This window comes from Pan troglodytes, chromosome 1 (genome assembly GCF_028858775.2).
Source record: "Pan troglodytes isolate AG18354 chromosome 1, NHGRI_mPanTro3-v2.0_pri, whole genome shotgun sequence".
In the NCBI taxonomy this organism is placed as follows: Eukaryota; Metazoa; Chordata; class Mammalia; order Primates; family Hominidae; genus Pan; species Pan troglodytes.
In genome coordinates this window covers 220071186-220088794 of record NC_072398.2, presented here as the reverse complement: position 1 = coordinate 220088794, position 17609 = coordinate 220071186, and the positions used below count along the sequence as shown (strand labels likewise).

The 17609-nt window shown below is 52.6% G+C and overlaps 2 protein-coding genes across 5 annotated transcripts in view; one reads left to right on the top strand and one right to left on the bottom strand.

Annotated features, from left to right (window-relative positions):
• Positions 1-1207: 1207 nt before the first annotated feature.
• On the bottom strand, positions 1208-8026 carry KIAA2013. Of its 3 annotated transcripts, none has more exons than XM_016954158.3 (3): positions 6803-8026; positions 4233-5086; positions 1208-1949 (listed from the first exon to the last, which is right to left on the bottom strand). In XM_016954158.3, exons 1-3 carry the CDS (start codon positions 7833-7835, stop codon positions 1932-1934), a joined length of 1905 nt encoding a protein of 634 aa, XP_016809647.2. In that variant the 5' UTR covers positions 7836-8026; the 3' UTR covers positions 1208-1931. The 3 variants fall into 3 exon arrangements, with proteins under 3 accessions (XP_016809647.2, XP_024212134.1, XP_024212136.1); XM_024356366.3 differs by lacking the exon at positions 1208-1949 and adding an exon at positions 1956-2622 and having other exon boundaries at positions 6803-7931; XM_024356368.3 differs by lacking the exon at positions 1208-1949 and having other exon boundaries at positions 2629-5086; positions 6803-8008.
• Positions 8027-16283: 8257 nt separating this feature from the next.
• The window catches only part of PLOD1 (procollagen-lysine,2-oxoglutarate 5-dioxygenase 1), a 41306-nt gene continuing 39980 nt past the window's right edge, over positions 16284-17609 (top strand). The window contains exon 1 of one of the 2 annotated variants that reach the window (XM_001142788.8): positions 16284-16476. In XM_001142788.8, coding sequence (XP_001142788.3) covers positions 16401-16476 — 76 coding nt within the window. In that variant the 5' untranslated portion in view covers positions 16284-16400. The remainder of the gene's footprint in view (positions 16477-17609) is intronic. The other variant, XM_016954160.4, reaches the window with a different exon arrangement.

Below are 17609 nucleotides of genomic sequence, written 5' to 3'. Positions count from 1 at the left end.
TCTAATCATTCGATAGGTATTTCTCAGGCACCACATACAAAGGTTTGTTTTTTTGAGATGGAGTTTCACTCTTGTTGCCCAGGCTGGAGTGCAATGGCGCGATCTCGGCTCACCACAACCTCCGCGTTCCAGGTTCAAGTGATTCTCCTGCCTCACCCTCCCAAGTAGCTGGGATTACAGGCATGCACCACCACGCCTGGATAATTTTGTATTTTTAGTGGAGACGGGGTTTCTCCATGTTGGTCAGGCTGGTCTCGAACTCCCGACCTCTGGTGATCTGCTCACCTCAGCCTCCCAAAGTGTTGGGATTACAGGCGTGAGCCACCACGCCCGGTCTTCTTTTACATTTATGGGAGCCTACAACATGCCCAGTTCCAAGTTCAAGAAGGAATGGGAGCTGCAGTTGTTGTGGTCTAACAGCTTTCCGTTTAATGTCACACTGTAAATGACACCAATTGCACCCCAGGAGGTTCCCACTCTGTAATAGGTGAACCAGCCGGTGGCCCACGGCTGGAAGATCACATGTCAGAGCTCTGCACGAGCCGGGGGAGAAGGTGCTGCATGGACAGAAGTAAGTGGGTGACCAGTGCCACTAAGAGCAGAGCTTGAGTTTACTCTCATAACCATCGGCTGTGGGCCAGACATTTGGCTGCTTTGCAGGCAGACCAGGCTTCCCGGTGAGTCATGCTGCTTAAAATGCTGTCTGGGAACGCAGAGAAAGTCTAAACGCCAAGACGCTGAGGACAGCCCCGCAGGTGGACTGCCATGCCCGGCTCGGCCCCTTTTTGGTACCCAGAGTGGACCCTTCTCCCCACAGAGGGGAGGCATCCGATGGTGGCTTCAGCAGACAACCTGGAGAAGAACCACTCAGGGTTTGTCTTGCTGACGTCCTATAGCCAGCAAAACCCAGGGCAGGAGAACCCTGGCTCTTTAGGGCAGGTGGGGGAGAGGGCACCTTAGCAGGGAAGGAGCTAGGGTAATGCCAGAAGCAACCCACTCGGCAGGGCCACTCAGCAACCCCCTGGCGAGCAGAAAGGTGGCCAACAACACATCTTCTGGGCAGACTCCTTTGAAGAGAGGTAGAACATACCGGAAAGGAATAGCATTGTGACAGAGGGGCCGGGTGGGTGTCCTGCTTCTGACAGATCTAGTGCTGAGGGCAGACGTGGTGCATGTCTCCAGGTTTCAACCACACACAAACCGGTCGTGAAAGTTTGAAAGATATTTATTTAAAAACAGAACAAAAAAGCTTTGGTATTTCAAAACGTGACAATCATCAATCACTAGAAAGTTAAACACCTCCCCTGAAGCCCCAAAGTACAAAACCACAGATGTCCGCAGGCTCCTAAAAAAGGGCGTGCAAACCCGAGGATGACAGCACAACCCGCACCCTCCTACAGGCAGCAGCACAGCCACCCTGGGGGGCCCCGGCCCAGCCTCGGGACCGTGGGGCCTCCGAACGCCGAGACGGACATCACCGCCAACACTCACCATCTACAGGGGATGCAAAAGCCATCTAGCAAAATCTCAACAAAAATAAATTAAAACTTCATTAAGAAAGAACACGTTAAATTAGGAAAAGGACACAACTTTTCCTAGACAAGAGTCTTTTCAAAAGACGATCTATTTCCTGGGACAGAAGAAAGGGGGAAAGCGGAAGGAGTGAGTTCCATTTCAAGTATTTGCCATACAGGTTCATTTTATTGAGTGGAAAGCTTACAAAAGGTCCACTGGCCCCTTCCCTCCCCACGTGACACTCATTCCTTCCAATGCAAACTCTGGTGTATCCACACTCACTTCTGCGTCACTGGTTTCCCCCAACAAGGCACAAAGGGCGGGTGCTTCCAAAGGATCCCTTGCTCCTGGCAGCGGGACTTTCAGTGCTGGGTGTCTTGTGCAAATGGTGGCTGAAAGCAGGACTGTTAGTTCACTCAGACACTGGGATCTTCCTGTTCAATTCATAAAACAAGTGTGATTACTGTTCACTGCCAACCCCAGTGGCCAGCTACAGAAATAGGCTACGGAGACAACCCTAGTGGCACCACACCCTGGCTCTGACCCAGCCTTGCAGAATTACCACGGACTCAGTGGCCTGGGCCCTTCTGGAGCTGAGTGTTCACTGGCTCCACTCTGGCATGGCCCAGCTTGAGCCTGAGTCGAGGAGAGATCGGTCAGTACCCCATGAAGGTAGTTTGGCTCATTTGCCCAACTGTGGGAGGAACCGAAGGTGCACTCAAGAGCGAGGGCAGAGAAGCCACCAAGCAGCAGGGAAAAGCAGCCGCCTGCCAAACAGACGGCAAAACCCACACGATGCACATTTGGCACCTGTCCTAGTGCAGCTAGTTCAGAGGCGGCTCACAAGGAAGGCCTCTGTGCGGTCCTTTTTGATCTGACTTTTGATCTTTCTTCGAACTTGAGGAACTCAGCCCTGTCTCCCACTCTTCTGCTCTTTCAGGTCAAGTTCTGCTTCCTTTTCCAAGTCCTCGTCTTGGGCCAGAAACTAGAAGCCGCAGGCATCCCTGTGGATGTGATGGGACACTTCCCATTTCTCCAGGGTGGGATCTGGGCTTTCTGACTACTTGGGGGCACAGACGCAGAGCCTAATATACCTCTCTACTGTCACTACAGTTTAAAAAGAGAAGATAAAGGAGAAAAGAAGAGAAGGGAGGGGAGGGGAGGACGGGGGATACGGGAGGAGAGAAGAGAAAGGGAAACAGCTCAGCTCTTTGGGAAACATTTTCTTCTACAACTGCTAACAAAGGCCTCCCCCTGGAATCCCTGCTGGTCTTTCTCCTGAGGAAGCACAGAAGGCCGGGCGGCAGGGCACAGTAGGCAGCCTCACCCCGCGACAGCAATGCTGATGCTAAGATGCTGCCCCGATGACAGTCTTGCAGCAATGATGGCCAAAATCACCGCTTCCAGGGGCAAACATGTCTCAGGAAACTTGAGGGCAATGCTTCTGTCCTGTGTCCTATGCTAACGAGATGGCCACTCTGGTCTGAGGCCTGGAGCAAGGGGCTGACCTCTGCATGCCATGAACAGGCACATGGGGAGAAGCTGGGGATCCCGCCAGCAGTTCAGACAGAGGCTTCAAGTCAATCTAGGGGCTTGTTGCAGTTATTTTTATTTTATTATTATTTATTATTTATTTTTATTTTTTTGAGACAGAGTCTCACTCTGTCACCCAGGCTGGAGTGCACTGGCATGATCTCGGGTCACTGCAACCTCCGTCTCCCGGGTTCAAGCAATTCTCCTGCCTCAGCCTCCCGAGTAGCTGGAATTACAGGCATGCACCACCATGCCCAGCTAATTTTTGTATTTTTAGTACAGATGGGGTTTCACCATGTTGGCCAGGCTGGTCTTGAACTCCTGACCTCAGGTGATCTGCCCGCCTCAGCCTCCCAAAGTACTGGGATTATAGGCATGAGCCACTGCACCCAGCCTCATTATTATTATTTTTAGACAGGGTCTCACTCTGTCACCTGGGATGGAGTGCAATGGTGTAATCACAGCTCACTGCAGTCTCAAACTCCTGGGCTCAAGTGATCCTCCCACCTCAGCCTCCTAAGTAGCTGGGACTACAAGCGTGCACTATCACGCCTGGCTGATTTTTAAATTTTTTGTAGAGACAAGTCCTCGTTATCCTGCCCAGGCTGGTCTCAAACTACTGGGCTCAAAGAATCCTCCCACCTCGGCCTCCCAAAGTGTTGAGATTATAGGCATGAGCCACCAGGCCCTGCCTCTATTTTTTTTTTTTTTTTTTTTTACTTTTATTTGCTTTTTTGTTTTGTTTTTTGCTTTTTTGAGACAGGGTCTTGCTCTGTTGCCCAAGCTAGAGTGCAATGACACAATCATAGTTCACTGCAGCCTCAAACTCCTGGGCTCAAGGGATTCTCCCATCTCAGCCTCCCAAGTAGCTGGGACTACAGGCACAAGCCACCACACCCAGCTTGCAGTTATTTTTAAATGCTGAGATTTATGATGCGGGAGGAGGGGAGGGCTGCCCTGGAAAGCCAGAAGACCATCAATTCACACCTGGATTTCCAGCTTTCCCTTCCTCGTCGTCTCCTCTCAAAACACTTGCACGCGCTCTCTGGTGTCAAGGGCTGAGGGCATCAGGACACCCATTCCTGCCCAGGCCTCACCCCCCCTCGCCAGGCTAGCCCCTTCCGAGACACAGGGCTGAGAGCAATGCCAAGGCCTCGGGTTTCGACCAGATGGCGGCTTCCTACCTTACTCCTGAAGAGGGGCTTGGCTCCAGGCCCACAGTACTCGTTGTAGATGAGCTTGAAGAGGAAGAGGTGGAAGAGGGTGATTAGGGAGGCCACGCTGAACCAGAAGAGGAAGGGCAGCCCGGGGTCCTGCTGGGCCATGTGCTCATCATGGGCCAGGATGGCCTTGAGGTGCAGCGTGTGCCGCAGGTCCTGCAGGTGTGTGAGGTCGGTGGAGATGTAGAGCAGTGGCGTGATGGGCTGTGTCACCATGACCGAGAAGGTGTGGCCCGTGGGCGCCGAGGTCAGCTCCACTGGCTCGTCCAGGCAGCCTGCCTTGCAGGCATAGATCTTGACAGGCTGGCCACGGGACTCCACGGACACGTGTAGGTAGGGCTTGCCCTCGGCATCCGCCAGCACGGCCAGGTTGATATGGTCGTTCTTGTAGCGGATGCCATGCAATGCATAGCTGTTGTGCAGCACGTCGGGGTCGGCCTGGAACTGGAGGTGGTTCTCTGTGAACTGCAGCCCCCCGAAGCTGAGCACCATGCCCTGCAGGATGCCTGGGGCACCCACCTTCACCAGCCCCTTGCAGCCACGCTTCTGGAGGGTCAGCCTCCACAGGTCAGAGAGCTGCAGGATCTGCTGGACGGAGGACAGCCGCCCCGGCCACAGGTTCTCGGCGTGCATGGTGGCGTGCCCGCTGAAGCAGTGATCTTCATAGTTGAGCGTCGACTCCATCTGGTCTCGCTCCCTGTGGCTCAGGGAAGGGCTGAGCAGCGGGGCTGGCGAGCAGGAGAGCATGTAATAGAGTGTCAGGTTCACGGTGAGGCCAGACGGCGTGTGGGTGTCAGTGATCTTCTTCATTTCCACTCCTGCAACACCATGAAAGTGGCATGTTAAGGGGGAAGGACAGCTGGGAGGCAGAGCATATGAAATAAAGACCAAGGGCAGCAGAAGAGTGAGGTGTTGTGCCTTAATGATAAAGACAGTGGTGCCCATCTCCCTAAAGTATAGAAGAAAGTCTGCCTGTCTTGTTTACCCGACCAACTTGAGCCTGTGGGCCTGAAATCTAGAATCCTGTTAAAAAGCAGCGGGGCCTGGTGCCAGAGCCCAGAGGAACACAGACTTAGCCAGGACTTGGCACCAACCCTATGATCAGACATCCTGCGCCAGATCAGTCACCAGTGCTGAGGCCAGTCTCAGGCCACTTCTCCTCTCTGTCCTTTCTCTCTCCAGTCTTGTAGCTTTATGTATGTATGTATTTATTTGTTTATTGAGACAGAGTCTCACTCTGTTGCCCAGGCTTGAGTGCAGTGGAACGATCTCAGGTTACTACAGCCTCCGCCTCCCAGGTTCAAGTGATTCTCCCGTCTCAGCCTTTGAGTAGCTGGGACTACAGGTGCAGGCCACCACCCATGCCTAAAACAGCCCTGGCAGAAGCATTCAATAGACACTTGCTGAATAAACACGTGCTGGGCCCCTTTGCTACTGATGGATTCAACAGCCCTAAGATTTAAAAACATACACACACACAACTTTGTTTCTGTGAAGATGACCATCCTCTCGCCGGGCGCGGTGGCTCACGCCTGTAATCCCAGCACTTTGGGAGGCCAAGGTGGATGGATCATGAGGTCAGGTTAAGTTTTGTATTTTTAGTACAGACAAGGTTTCGCCACATTGGCCAGGTTGGTCTTGAACTCCTGACCTCAGGTGATCCACCTGCCTCAGCCTCCCAAAGTGCTGGGATTACAGGCGTGAGCCACCGCGCCCAGCCAGCACATTCTAGCCTAAAAAGATGCCTTATTTTAATTTTAATTTTCACTTTTCTAATGTCTGTCTTCCTCCCAACCAGAATTTAAGCAAGCACCATGAGAACGGGAACTCTGGTTCCCATCTGCACCCCCCCATGCATAGAACAGCCCTGGCAGAAGCATTCAATAGATACTTGCTGAATGAACTCAACTCTCTGAGCAACCAAACACAAAGGTTCAGACAATTGGAACCCTGGAAACCAAAACCCCTCTCTCATCCAGAACAGGATTTTCTTTTCTTTAACAGTCAACGAGAGGAGAGTTTTCATCGGGCGGGAGCATCTCAACCTGCTAAAAGGGATTCTCCAACCTCCCTGTGAACCAGTTGCAGCCACAACTGCCAGGACGCACCTCAGCCTAGCAGGGGTTATGTCAAGAAGCCCACGTCTGTCACCAGGCCGACTGCGGTGCTGAGCAAAAATCAGGGGATCCACCTGCTGGTTTCACCTCTGCAAACTGACTCTAAAACACTTCACTCTGCTCACATCAGGCCCCATCTACCAAAACAAGTAACAGAAAGAATTGACCTTTACACTCAATTGTCCACTACAGTCTCATAAAAACCTTCTGAGGTAGGCGTTATTGTTATTAAATACAGGCCCAGAGAGATTAGGCGACGAATCCAAAGGTCGCACAGACACTAAGCAGTTGAGCAGATTCAACCCCTGGTGAAACGCCAAGCCCAAGTTTTAACCACCCCACCATCACCTTCAGTGTCACCTCTGCAGACCTGGGAGGGACATATCTAGGGTGGACCAAGCGCTGGCCAGGACTCACCTGGGCTGAAGAGCTGAGCCCAGAGGAGCTGGTGGTCTTGAAGCAGCTCCGCCGCTGGCATGTCCAAGAGCTCCAGCATTTCCTTCCGTGCCAAGTCCTGCAGCGCCTTGAGCTCCTTGGCTGCTTTGCTTTTGAGCACCTGGGGGTTAATGGGGCCAGAGACGTGCACCACCCACAGCACCGTCTCATCCAGCTGCGTCTTGGGAGCCACTTGGAGGCGGTTCACCAGCTTCTTGGCGGCCACCACCACCAGGTGCACCAACCCAGTGGGCGTAGGCGGGGACCGGCCTGAGTAGAGGAGGAACTGATGGTCTCCGACCTTCTCCAGGGTACTGGTGAAGGCCTTGGGGGCTGGGCCGGCAGTGGGCCCCACAGTCTGCAGCGCGGCCACGCGCTCCGTGGGGTTGTTGAGCTGGATGCGCTGCAGGTAGACGTGAGGTCGGCCCCTGTGCGCCAGAAAGTCCTCTTGCAGCAGCACGCAGTCGCGGCCGGACCCCGCGGCAAGGCCAGAGACGGAGGCGGGCCCGGGGCCGGCGGCCACGGGGCCAGGACCTGGGGACCCCAGCTGCAGGCAACGCACGCGGCGCAGAAGCCCCTCCCGCAGCAGCAGCACCGCCTCTCCAGCTTCAGCCAGCGCGCTCAGCGGGCGCAGCTGCACGAAGGGCACAAAGTCGGGCGCCACGGCGGGCTCCCGCTCCCCGGGAGTCACCCACAGCCGATTGGCAGCCACGTCCAGGGCCAGGAAGCCGTTGGCCACCAGAGCCGGCACTCCAGGGCCCAGCGGTACCGCCTCACCGCGCTCCCGCAGGCCGCGCCAGGCGCGGGTGGCCGCCTCCAGGCAGGCAGACGGCTCGGCGGCGCCCGGCTCACCGCGGGACCAGGGCAGCAAGTGCAGGCCGCCCGCCGCCCGCCGCGCGCCGGACCCCCCAAACCACAGAAGCAGCAGCAGGAGGCCAAGCAGGCAGAGGAGGCGGCGGGCCCAGCTGCTCGACAGCAGTCCCGGCAGCCCCTTGAGCCGCTGCTGCAGCCACATCGGGCCGCCAGGCGCGGGCAAGGGCGCGAGGGCGGCCGCCGGGCCCGCCGCCCAGCCCACCGGCCCGGCCGCCCGCGCCTCACTGCCCGGCCCGGACCGCGGCGCCCACCCCGGCCCCCGCCGCAACCGCCGCAGCAGCCGCCACCCCTGCTTCCTCCTTCTTCTCGGTGGCCTCCAGCCGTCAAACGACGCCGGCCGTCAAGCGTCGCCGTGTCTTTTACGACAGATGGAAAACAGGATGGCGGAGGGAGGAGAGAGAGGCGGGCCGGAGAGAAGGGGGCGGAGCCACGGCGAGGGCGGGACAGAAGCTGCCGGGGGCGGGACCACCCGTTCCCAGGCCGGAAGAGTGAAGTCCAGTGGAGTTAAGTGCAGGGGTCTGGGGAGGACTGGAAGCATCCAATTCACTCGTGAAAAAAACATCGAGCCAGCCAAACCGAACACGTGTTGGGCCCCTTTGCTACTGATGGATTCAACAGCCCCAAAATTTAAAAACATACACACACACACACAACAACTTTGTTTCTGTAAAAATGACCATCCTCTCGCCGCGCGCGGTGGCTCACGCCTGTAATCCCAGCACTTTGGGAGGCCAAGGCGGGCGGATCACGAGGTCAGCAGTTTGAGACCAGCCTGACCAACATGGTGAAACCCCATCTCTACTAAAAATACAAAAACTAGCCGGGCGTGGTGGCGCATGCCTGTAATCCCTGCTCCTGAGGAGGCTGAGGTAGGAGAACTGCTTGAACCCGTGAGGCGGAGGTTGCAGGCTTGCAGTGAGCCGAGATCACGCCACTGCACTCCAGCCTGGGCGACAGAGTGAGACTCTGTCTCAAAAAAAAAAAAAAAAAAAAAAGACTATCCTCACTGCAAAGAAACACTTGGAACAATACGAAAAAGTGGAGGAAAAAAAAAAGGAGAGAGAAGAGGAAGAAAGAAGAAGAAAGGAAAAGGGAGGAGGAGGGGAAGGGGAACCACCAGAGGCCAGGAGTGGTGGCTCACGTCTGTAATTCCAGCACTTTAGGAGGCTGAGATGGGCAAATCACTTGAGGTCAGGAGTTCGAAACCAGCCTGACCAACATGGTGAAAACCTGTCTCTACTAAAAATACAAAAATTAGGCTGGGCACGGTGGCTCACGCCTGTAATCCCAGCATTTTGGGAGGCCGAGGCCGCCAGATCACGAGATCAGGAGATCGAGACCATCCTGGCTAACACGGTGAAACCCTGTCTCTACTAAAAATATAAAAAATTAGCCAGGCGTGGTGGCAGGCGCCTGTAGTCCCAGCTACTCGGGAGGCTGAGGCAGGAGAATGGCGTGAACCCGGGAGGCGGTGCTTGCAGTGAGCCAAGATCGCGCCACTGCACTCCAGCCTGGGTGACAGAGGGAGACTCTGTCTCAAAAAAAAATAAATAAAAAAAATGAATAAATAAAAAAATAAAAATGCAAAAATTAGCTGGGCGTGGTGGTGGGCGCCTGTAATCCCAGCTACTTGAGAGACTGAGGCACGAGAATCGCTTGAACCCGGGAGGCAGAGGTTGCAGTGAGCCGAGATCGCGCCACTTTACTCCAGCCTGGGCAACAGAGCGAGACTCCGTCTAAAAAAATTAAAAATAAAATAAAAACTAACCACCAGAAACTAGACTTCCCAAAAAATATTTTGTTAACAGACCTGTCTAGCTGCATGCACACCACACGTGGACACAAATCCAGCCAAGGGCCATCAATGTCTCCACTACACCAAATCGTCTTCTTGATGTCCGTCCTAAGTTTTAACTTATTAAATAACATAAGACACTAACGTCTCATACTTTGAAAATGGCTTTAAATTGTGAATCATCGATGCAAAAAAGAAATTTTGCTTTGTATTTTGGGAAAAAAATTCAATATAAGCACAGAGGCAGACAATGGGTGATTGTTTCCACTTTGGTTTCAGTACATTCCAAAGCCAGACAGTGCTTCCCAGTTGTTGGAAATTAAACGGTCATTTGAGGTGGCCTCTGGTGGGCTGTGAGCAGACACAGAAATGTTTGCTGAGGCCAGTGCCCTTTAGAAGGAACTGTCCAAGTGGTCCTACAGTCTGCTTACCATTTTTATTTTATTTATTTTTTTTTATTTATTTTTATTTTTTATTTTTTTGAGACAGAGTCGCACTTTGTCCCCCAGGCTAAAGGGCAGTGGTGCGATCTCAGCTCACTGCAACCTCTGCCTCCTAGGTTCAAGCAGTTGTCATGCCTCAGCCTCCCAAGAAGCTAGGATTACAGCCAATACACCTGGCTAATTTTTGTGTTTTTAGTAGAGACCAGGGTTCACAACATTGGCCAGCATGGTCTCAAACTCCTGACCTCAGATGATCCAACTGCCTCAGCCTCCCAAAGTGCTGGGATTACAGGCGTGAGCCACTGCGCCTGCCTTATTTATTTATTTATTTATTGAGACAGAGTTTCACTCTTGTTGCCCAGGCTGGAGTATAGTGGCGCGATCTCGGCTCACCACAACCTCCACCTCCTGAGTTCAAGCAGTCCTCCTGCCTCAGTCTCCTGAGTAGCTGGGATTACAGGAACCTGCCTGTACAGGTGTACAGGAACCTACACACCTGGCTAATTTTTGTATTTTTAGTAGAGATGGAGTTTCACCATGTTGGCCAGGCTGGTCTGGAACTCCTTACTTGTGATCTGCCCACCGTGGCCTCCCAAAGTTCTGGGATTACAGGTGTGAGCCACCACCCCCAGTCCTATTTATTTATTTATTTATTTAGAGAGAGGGTCTCACTCTGTTGCCCAGGCTGGAGTGCAGTGGCACGATCACAGCTCACTGCAACCTCCATCTCCCAGGCTTAAGTGATCCTCCCAACTCAGCCTCCCAAGTAGCTAGAACTATAGGCCGTCACCATTATGCCCAGCTAATTTTTTTTTTTTTTTTTTTGGTATTTTTTGGAGAGGCAGGTTTTTGCCATGTTGCCCAGGCTGGTCTTGAGCTCCTGAACTCAAGCAGTCCTCCTACCTTGGCCTCCCAGAGTGCTGGGATTACAGGTGTGAGCCACCACACTTAACCTTCTTTATTTTTTTTTTCAATTTTTATTTTAGGTTCAGGGAGTACATGTGCAGGTTTATTACAAGGGGATATTGTGTGATGCTGAGGTTTAGGCTTTTTTTTTTGAGATGGAGTTTCGCTCTTGTTGCCCAGGCTGGAGTGAAATGGCACGATCTTGGTTCACCACAACCTCCACCTCCCAGGTTCAAGCAATTCTCCTGCCTCAGCCTCCCGAGTAGCTGGGATTACAGGCATGTGCCACCATGCCTGGCTAATTTTTTGTATTTTTAGTAGAGACAGGGTTCTCCATGTTGGTCAGGCTGGTCTGGAACTCCTGACCTCAGATGATCCACCTGCCTCAGCCTTCCAAAGTGCTGGGATTACAGGCGTGAGCCACCGTGCCCAGCCTTAAGGTACTGCACTCCAGCCTGGGAGACAGAGTGAGACTCTGTCTCAAAAAAAAAAAAAAAAAAGAAAGATGACATTTTATTATGATTTATTTTTACTATTATTATTATTAGGGAGGCTTAAGTGCTAGTGAGAGGTGATCATCCATCTAGCAGCACAGAATATGGCCATCCTACCGAAGCCCTTGCTCCTCCTGGGGCCAAAAAAGGAAATGAATAAAAGAAAAGGATGAAAATGAGAAAAGCCCCTCATGTCACCGGGCAGCTGCCCTCCAGGCCAGCTATCCTTTCTACACCTTCCCTAGAAATCTGAGTCCTGCGCCTTTAACTGTCCACAGCATGTGCAGCACGTACCAGAAGTAACATCTGGACGGCAGCCACCACTGGTTAAAGAGACAGGCCCCCTTTCTCCATGAAGCTTGGGCAGGGTTCAAGTTTCAGCAATTTGGTGAAGGGAACAGGAAACAGATACCAAAGGAGGAGAGGGCAGGCTTTGCCAGAGTGAATCCTTTCTCCCAGAGAGGCCAGCAGCCTCCAAGATTGATTCCCCCTCCTGACTTAAAATGACTTTTGGGCATGGGACTCCCACTGCCCAAGGGGTTTTTTCTTTTCCTTTTTTTTGAGACAGAGTCTTACTCTGTAACTCAGGCAGAAGTACAGTGGTACAATCACGGCTCACTGCAGCCTCAACCTCTTGGGCTCAAATGATCCTCTCACTTCAGCCTCCTGAGAAGCTGAGATTACAGGCGCACACCACCATGCCCTCCTAATTTTTTTTGTGGAGACGGGAGGTGGGTGGGGGCGGAGGGACGGGTCTATGTTGCCCAGGCTGGTCTTGAACTCCTGGTCTCAAAGGATCCTCCCACCTCAGCCTCCCAAAGTGTTGGGATTACAGGCGTGAGTCATGGCACCTGGCCTCAAGGTTTTTTTTTTTTTTTTTCTATTCATAGTACATCACCATTGAGGTTCTCCTTGGACTACAGCAAATGGAGGGTTAGAGCTGGGTTCTAATGCTGCCTCCCTTACTGTAGTTCTGCATCAGTTGTGTGGCATCGAGCAGATTGCTTCACTTCTCTGGGTCTGTTTTCTCATTTTGCAAATGGGGCAATACTGTTTAATTAGCAAGGCTGTTGCGAGCAGGGAATGAGGGAGAGTTTTGAAAACTGAACCAGGGGCCGGGAGCATTGGCTCACACGTGTAATCCCAGCACTTTGGGAGGCTGAGGAAGGCAGATGTCTTGAGCTCAGGAGTTTTAGACCAGCCTGGCCGACATTGTGAAACCCTGTCTCTACAAAAAAAAAAAAAAAAAAAAAAAAAAAAAAAAAAAAATTAGCCAGGCAAGGTGCATGCCTGTAGTCCCAGCTACTCAGGAGGCTGAGGTGGGAGAATCACCTGAGCCCAGGAAGTTGAGGCTGCAGTGGGCTGTAATCACACCACTGCACTCCAGCCTGGGCAACAAAGTGAGACCCTGTCTCAAAAAAAAAGAGAAAATGGAACCAGCCAACAAATGCTCATTCTCCTCCCTCTGCTCCTCCTGGCATTTCCTCTTCCTCCAGGGGTCTGGAGTCTGAGTCTGCATCCTCCTGAATCCAAAACATCCGGTGGATTCTGGCACCAAGTCCTGTCTCCAGATGCTGAAACTCCCAGCCCTGGATCCCAGCTGGGAGGTAGGGGCCCTGGATTCTGCTCAGGCCTCTTCCTTTTACTTGCCTTGGGACCTTGAGCTTGCTGCCCCATGCCTATGGATATCACTTGTGCTATCTGTGCAATGAGCACAACTCCATACAATGAGATGATTTCCACACAATGAGATGATTTCCAAGGTTCCCAGTGACTGACTCTATCTTTGTTTTTTTAATAGAGATGGGGGAAGGGTTTTGCTATAGTGTCCAGGCTGGTCTGGAACTCCTGGGCCCAAGCAGTCCTCCTGCCTTGGCCTCCCGAAGTGCTGGGATTACAGGCATGAGTCTCTGTGCCGGCCTGGACCTATATTCTAAAAATAGCATGTATTGATTTTGTTTGAATATATATATATTTTTTTTCAAGACGGAGTTTTGCTCTTGTTGCCCAGGCTAGAGTGCAATGGTGCGATCTCGGCTCACTGCAATCTCCGCCTTCCAGGTTCAAGAAATTCTCCTGCCTCAGCCTCCCAAGTAGCTGGGATTACAGGAATGCGCCACCATGCCCAGATAATTTTGTATTTTTGGTAGAGACAAGGTTTCTCCATGTTGGTCAGGCTGGTCTTGAAATCCCGACGTCAGGTGATCTGCCTGCCTCCACCTCCCAAAGGGCTGGTATTACAGGCATAAGCCACCATGCCCGGCCGATTTTGTTTGAATTTTACAAATAGTATATATTTATTGAAAAAAAAAGAAAAATATAAATAACAAAATAAATACCTGGAAATAATATAAAACATCAAAAATTGTCTATATAAATATGAAATAATCCCACAACCTGGAAATAATCACAGTAAATATTTGGCCATAATTTTCTCCTAGCATTGTCTCTATGCATGTATACATCGATAAGAATATATTTTTGGCTGGGCGCGATGGCTCACGCCTATAATCCCAACGCTTTGGGAGGCTGAGGCGGGTGGATCACGAGGTCAGGAGTTCAAGACCAGCCTGGCCAAGATGGTGAAACTCCATCTCTACTAAAAACACAAAAATGAGCCAGGCATGGTGGCAGGCACCTGTAATCCCAGCTACTCGGAAGGCTGAGGCAAAGAATTGCTTGAACCAGGGAGGCGGAGGTTGCAGTGAGCTGAGATTGTGCCGCTGCACTCCAGCCTGGGCTATACAGTGAGACTCCATCTCAAAAAGAAAAAAAAGAAGGTATTTTTACTGAGTGGAACCATACTATATATTCTGCTTTTCCACTTAACTCATATGAGTAGTGTATTTCTCTGGCTGCAGCATCTGAATGCTATTTTGTTTTTATTTTTATTTTTTGGTTTGCTTGTTTTTTTTGAGGCAGGTTCTGACTCTCTTGCCCAGGCTGGAGTGCAGCGGTGTGATCATGCTCACTGCAACCTCCACCTCCCGGGCTCAAGTGATCCTCCCCAGTCAGCCTCCTGAGTAGCTGGGACTACAGGCACATGCCACCATGCCCAGCTAATTTTTGTTTTTTTAGTAAAGAAGGGGTTTCACCATGTTGCCCAGGCTGGTCTTGAATTCCTGGGCTCAAGCAATCTGGCTGTCTTGGCCTCCCAAAGTACTGGGATTACAGGCATGAACCACCGCACCCAGCCCATCTGAATGCTGTTGATTTATTAATATCTTTTCCCAGCACAGACGCATAGCCTGCTCTTTGTCGTCCATTGACATTCGTGACATTCCTTCTCTCCCACCCCTTTGCCCCCTGCAGGGAACCCCCTGCCAGCCTAGGGTTACACCTGCCACCCACTCCTCTGGAGCCTAATCAGCTGGGAAAAGGCTCCTGGGTCCCTGTCTGAGGTCTTTTTTTTCTTTTTTTTTTTTTGAGACAGAGTCTCACTCTGTCGCCTAGGCTGGAGTGCAGTGGTTCAATCTTGGCTCACTGCAAACTCAGTCTCCTGGGTTCAAGTGATTCTACTGCCTCAGCCTCCTGAGTAGCTGGGATTACAGGCGCGCGCCACCACGCCTGGCTAATTTTTGTATTTTAGTAGAGACAGAGTTTCACCATGTTGGTCAAGCTGGTCTTGAACTCCTGACCTTGTGATCCGCTCGCCTCAGCCTCCCAAAGTGCTGGGATTACAGGTGTGAGCCACCGTGCCCGGCCTCTGTCTGAGGTTTCTTCCAAGGAAGGAAGGATTTTTGTTCAGAGGTGGCTGCCCCTGTCTGACATCTGGTCCAGGAGCCCTTACTCTAGAGACCGTTGAGTTGTTTGTTGGGCTTTGGGTATCTGTGAAGAGGCCCTAAAAACTTTCATCGATTCGTTTACTCATTTAACAATTAATCTCTCTAGGGTGTGGTGGCTCAGCCTGTAATCCCAGCACTTTGGGAGGCCAAGGCGGGTGGATCATCTGAGGTTGGGAGTTCAAGACCAGCCTGACCAACATGGAGAAACCCCACCTCTACTAAAAATACAAAATTAGCTGAGCATGGTGGCACATGCCTGTAATCCCGGCTACTCGGGAGGCTGAGGCAGGAGAATTGCTTGAACCCGGGAGGTGGAGGTTGCCGTGACCCCAGATCTCGCCGTTGCACTCCAGCCTGGGCAACAAGAGTGAAACTCCGTCTCAAAAAAAAAGTAGAAAAATTAGCCAGGGATGGTGGCTCAGGCCTGTGATCCCACCTACTTGGGAGGCTGAGATGGGAGGATCGCTTGAGCCCGGGAGGTCGAGGCTGCAGTAAGCGGTGATCACGCCACTGCACTCCAGCCTGGGCAACTGAAAGCAACCTTGTCTCAAAAAAATGGAAAAAAAAAAAAAACCTCAGAAGCAAGACTTTCCTTGGCTCAGAGGTTTGCCTCCCAGGGACACAAAGGTAGATCAAGCGATTGCCTTTTGGGGAGAGTGGAGACGGGCTTCCTGCATTTCCAGTGCCTGGGTGGGCCACGTAGGGGTGTCCGTGTCTCTGAACGCATCCGTGCCCACCCTCACCCCTTGGGTTTTGGGAAGGACTAATGAAATCATGAAAACTGACTTCCTTGGGGCTTGACCTGGGGCTGCTCTAAGTGCGCTACAGGTAACGCCATTAACCCGTGCAAGACCCAATGAACAGACGCTATCATAAGCCCCACTTTTCAGGCGAGCAAACAGGGGCTCGCGGCTATCGATGCCATGGAGCCTTGGCCCAGAACCTGGGGTCTAGAAATCGTGGCCTCGCTCTTCTCTCACCGCCCTCTTTCTGGTCGGAGTGAACCCCCCAGAGAAGGGAGGGAGACGGCAGGGCCTGACGGAAGCCCCGGGAGCTGCGCAGACAGGCGAAGGGAGCTGCCCCGATAAGGAGAGGCCCGGACTTGGGCATATCTGCAGAAAAACCCTTCCCCGCTAGGCAGGCGCGGGGGAGGGCGTGGAGGGGCGGGGTGGTGCCGCCCCCGGGGCGGGCCCAGTGCGTGGCAGCGGGACCTGCGGCCCCGTCGCGAAGTTTCCAGCCCTGCGAGCGCCGCCGGGTCGGCCGATCGTCCCCCATACCTCGGCCATGCGGCCCCTGCTGCTACTGGCCCTGCTGGGCTGGCTGCTGCTGGCCGAAGCGAAGGGCGACGCCAAGCCGGAGGGTGAGGGAGCGAAGGCCGGGGGCGGGAGCGCGGATCCGGGCGGGAGGGCTGGTGTCGGGCTGCCTCCCTGGGAACGACCTGAATGGGAGGCCTGGGCTGGAGAGGGAGTCTGGGTTCCGGCTCCTTGTCCACTTAATCGCTGGTGACTTGAACAAATCACTTCCCCTCTTGGGGCTGCGGTTCCTGCTTCGGGAAGGAAAGGGTGACAGCTGAGTCCCATTCAGCACAGAAAGGCTCAAATAATAATAGTTTTCATAATAATAACCGACAATGGCTATTCTGCCCAGTGGTCACTATGGGCCAGGCATCAGTTAGGCATGATTGCTACCCTGGTAAGTGTTTCCTTCTATTATCCCCGTTTTCCAGCTGGGCAAACTGAGGCTCCAGAGTTCATTCACTTGCCCAAGATCATACAACTTGTGGGCCTTGGAACCAGGATTTACCCCACCCACCCAGGTGTCTGGTTCCAGAGCCAGGAGGCCTCATGACCATGGGAATGAGGGGTCTTGAGGGGGACAGGGGAGGAATGGGGGTAGAAGGTGTGGCTCACTTTGTGGATAAGTTTGTGCTTTCACACATGTCCCCTGTGGTCTGCTTAGCCCCTGCCAGGGTAGTCTTCCTCTCTGCAGTTTATTTTTTTAATTTTATTTAATGTATTATTTATTTAGTTATTTATTTATTTTTGAGACAGTCTTGCTCTGTCGCCCAGGCTGGAACGCAGTATGCGATCTCGGCTTACTGCAACCTCTGCCTCCCAGGTAAAAGCAATTCTTTTTTTTTTTTGAGATGGAGTCTCGCTCTGTCGCCCAGGCTGGAATGCAGTGGCACAATCTCAGCTCACTGCAACCTCCACCTCCCAGGTTCAAGTGTTTCTCCTGCCTCAGCCTCCCAAGTAGCTGGGATTACAGGCACGCGCCACCATGCCTAGCTAATTTTTGTATTTTTAGTTGAGATGGGGTTTCACCATGCTGGCCAGGCTGGTCTTGAACTTCTGACCTCTTGATCCGCCGGCCTCAGCCTCCCAAAATGTTTGGATTACAGGCGTGAGCCATCGCGCCCGGCCGGTTCAAGCGACTCCTGTACCTCAGCCTCCCAGGTAGGTGGGATCACAGACATGTGCCACCATGCCCAGA